General features: G+C 62.9%; 1 protein-coding gene across 1 annotated transcript in view; it reads right to left on the bottom strand.

The window, feature by feature from the left end:
• VOLCADRAFT_93644 (uncharacterized protein) overlaps positions 1 to 2,329 on the bottom strand; it is a gene marked incomplete at both ends in the record, with an annotated part of 32,566 nt that overhangs the window by 14,925 nt on the left and 15,312 nt on the right. The window contains 6 exons of the mRNA XM_002952958.1: positions 25 to 73; positions 596 to 1,173; positions 1,414 to 1,567; positions 1,770 to 1,843; positions 1,895 to 1,912; positions 2,212 to 2,296. Of these exons, the coding sequence (XP_002953004.1) occupies positions 25 to 73; positions 596 to 1,173; positions 1,414 to 1,567; positions 1,770 to 1,843; positions 1,895 to 1,912; positions 2,212 to 2,296 (958 nt within the window). The remainder of the gene's footprint in view (positions 1 to 24; positions 74 to 595; positions 1,174 to 1,413; positions 1,568 to 1,769; positions 1,844 to 1,894; positions 1,913 to 2,211; positions 2,297 to 2,329) is intronic.

The following is a 2,329-nucleotide window of genomic DNA, read 5'->3' on the forward strand; positions in this document are numbered from 1 at the left end:
GTGTGAGTCGAACAGGGTCCCCACCACCCCCGCCTCCTCGGTCACGTCCGGGGGGGAGCCCCAGGGCAGCCACCTGCGTGTGTGTGTGTGTATGTGTGTGTGTATGTGTGTGTGTGTGTCTTAGTGACCTGGTCCGTGGGAAGAAGCTAGGACGCCATGTACTTACAAATGTATGTATGTATGTATGTCACATCCATATACAAACAATAAAGAGAGAGGACACCAAAGGCACCAAGGAAAACAAAGACACTGCCGTGCCACGTAATGCCGCCGGCGGGAGACAGGAAGAGCGGAGGGGGGAACCACACTTGTGTGTGGGGGGGTGGGGGGGTGGGGTGGGGTGGGGGGAGATGATTTGTATGAGGAGGAGGGTAGTACTGGTGGAGGGCGATCAAAGCAGTTGGACCCCCACCGCCGTACACGCCGTCAAGTCCTCCCTTTGTTGCATGAGCCTTTGCCATGTATGCGACACCACACCACACCACACAACACGAGATCCTAGGCACAAGCCTGAGCCATTTGCCTTTTCCTACATCCCCCCACCTAGCACCCCTCCTTCCCCCCCCACCTAGCACCCCCCCTCCCCCCCCTCCACCTGATCGGCCCTGGTCTCCGGTGCAGCACCACCGCATGCACACCGGAGCCCCATGTCGTACCCGCCGCATGCGGGTCGGCGCGCTGCAGCCCCCGCGGCAGCCGACTGAACACCAGGCTGAAGAACGGCAGCGCCACGGAGTCATGGCGCTGCGGCACGGAGGACCAGCCCACAGACCCCGCCTCCCACAGGGACACCGGCAGCAGCGCCAGCAGCGAGGGCGCCCCACCGCGACCCGGCCTGGAGGCACCTCCGTAGCCGTTACGGGCCCCCGACATCACCAACGGCGTCGTCACAGCTCGTTCTAAGTCCTCACGGGAGCGGAAACGGCAGTAAGCCATATGTGCCGTGGTGGAGGGTGTGGCGGGGGCAGTATCCTCAGTGCTGGCAGCAGCGACGGCGGCGGCGGCAGATGCAGCGGCCAGGGTAGGTGGCTTGTACGGCAGTACGAAGGGTCGGTAGTCAAAGTCGTGTTGTTCTTGTAGCAGCACTGATAACGTATCCAGCTCCATGTCCTCAAGGGCGGGGCCGCCCACCACTGCCCAGAACTGCTCCTCATAGCTCCATCGCTCCAGGGCCTTACATACAAGTAGACAGACACACATACATATGTACGCACACAAGTACGGGGAGGAAAGGGCGGGCGGATGGGGGGCGGTAACAGGGTTTCAGGAGACGGAGTGCAACGCAACAGGGGATAGAGCTAGCAGGGAGAAGGAGGAGCAAGAGGAAGAGGATGAGGAAGTTCTTCTCCCACCTAACTCATCTACCTTACTTCCCCCCCCCCCACTGCCCCCCACTCTCCCCCACTCACTCACCTGGCAGGAAGCCTCATGCTCCAGCAGCACCTCCACCAACAGGGGCTGGAACTCCACCACGCCGCTCAGCAGGGCCAGAGTCCGGGCATCCGCACGGCGACCCCGGCACGTGCCCCACACCAGGCGGCGAGCCAGGTTGGCGTCTGAGGCCAGACTGCCGTACGGAGGGGAGAAGAAGGGAGGGGAGAAGAAGAGAGGGGAGGCATGTGAACGGGGAGGCGGGTCAACTTACGGTTGTAGGCAATCGCATTGCATACATACAGGCAAACACACCTGGGAGTACGGCAGGTACCCGGTATAGCCCCCTCCGCTTGCCTTAGACCCCCCCTCCCCCCCTTTCCCCCCCCCGCCCCCACCTGAGCAACTTGGCCTCCACCTCCCGCCGCACATCCGGGGACACGTCCCCCCACATCAGCAGCTCCAACATCACCTGGATGGAAGATAACCAGGAGGACGTGTACGAGCAACACGACATCCGTACCATACGCAAGACCACATCCTGGTGGGGGGAGGGGGCGGGGCAAACCCAAGGGAGAGAACCAGGGTATGAGACCGTCGGGGCGGTGAGGGCCCCTGGCAAGGCGGGGCGGGGAGAGCTTGCAGCGGTGCCCCGGGTAGAGGGAGGATAGCTGTACGGACAGCGGGCATCGTGTCGGGAGGGTACTGGTGTAGGGGGGTGGGGAGAGACCACAATCAGCAAACACCCAGAGGTTCCCCGGAGGGCCCCCATACACACAAAACCTACACAGGTGAGCCAACCACCACATTGCGGTTGTCCACCCCACACCCCGAACCCACCTCCCCACCCCTAAGCCCCCTAAGCCCCCTATGCCCCCTAAGGACCACCTGCATCTCAAAGGTGCTCCTCAGTGGCCACTTGCGTCTGAGCGGCGGAACCAGTGGAGGCGGGAGGCGG

The sequence above is a fragment of the Volvox carteri genome (genome assembly GCF_000143455.1).
Source record: "Volvox carteri f. nagariensis unplaced genomic scaffold VOLCAscaffold_33, whole genome shotgun sequence".
Classification (NCBI taxonomy): Eukaryota; Viridiplantae; Chlorophyta; class Chlorophyceae; order Chlamydomonadales; family Volvocaceae; genus Volvox; species Volvox carteri.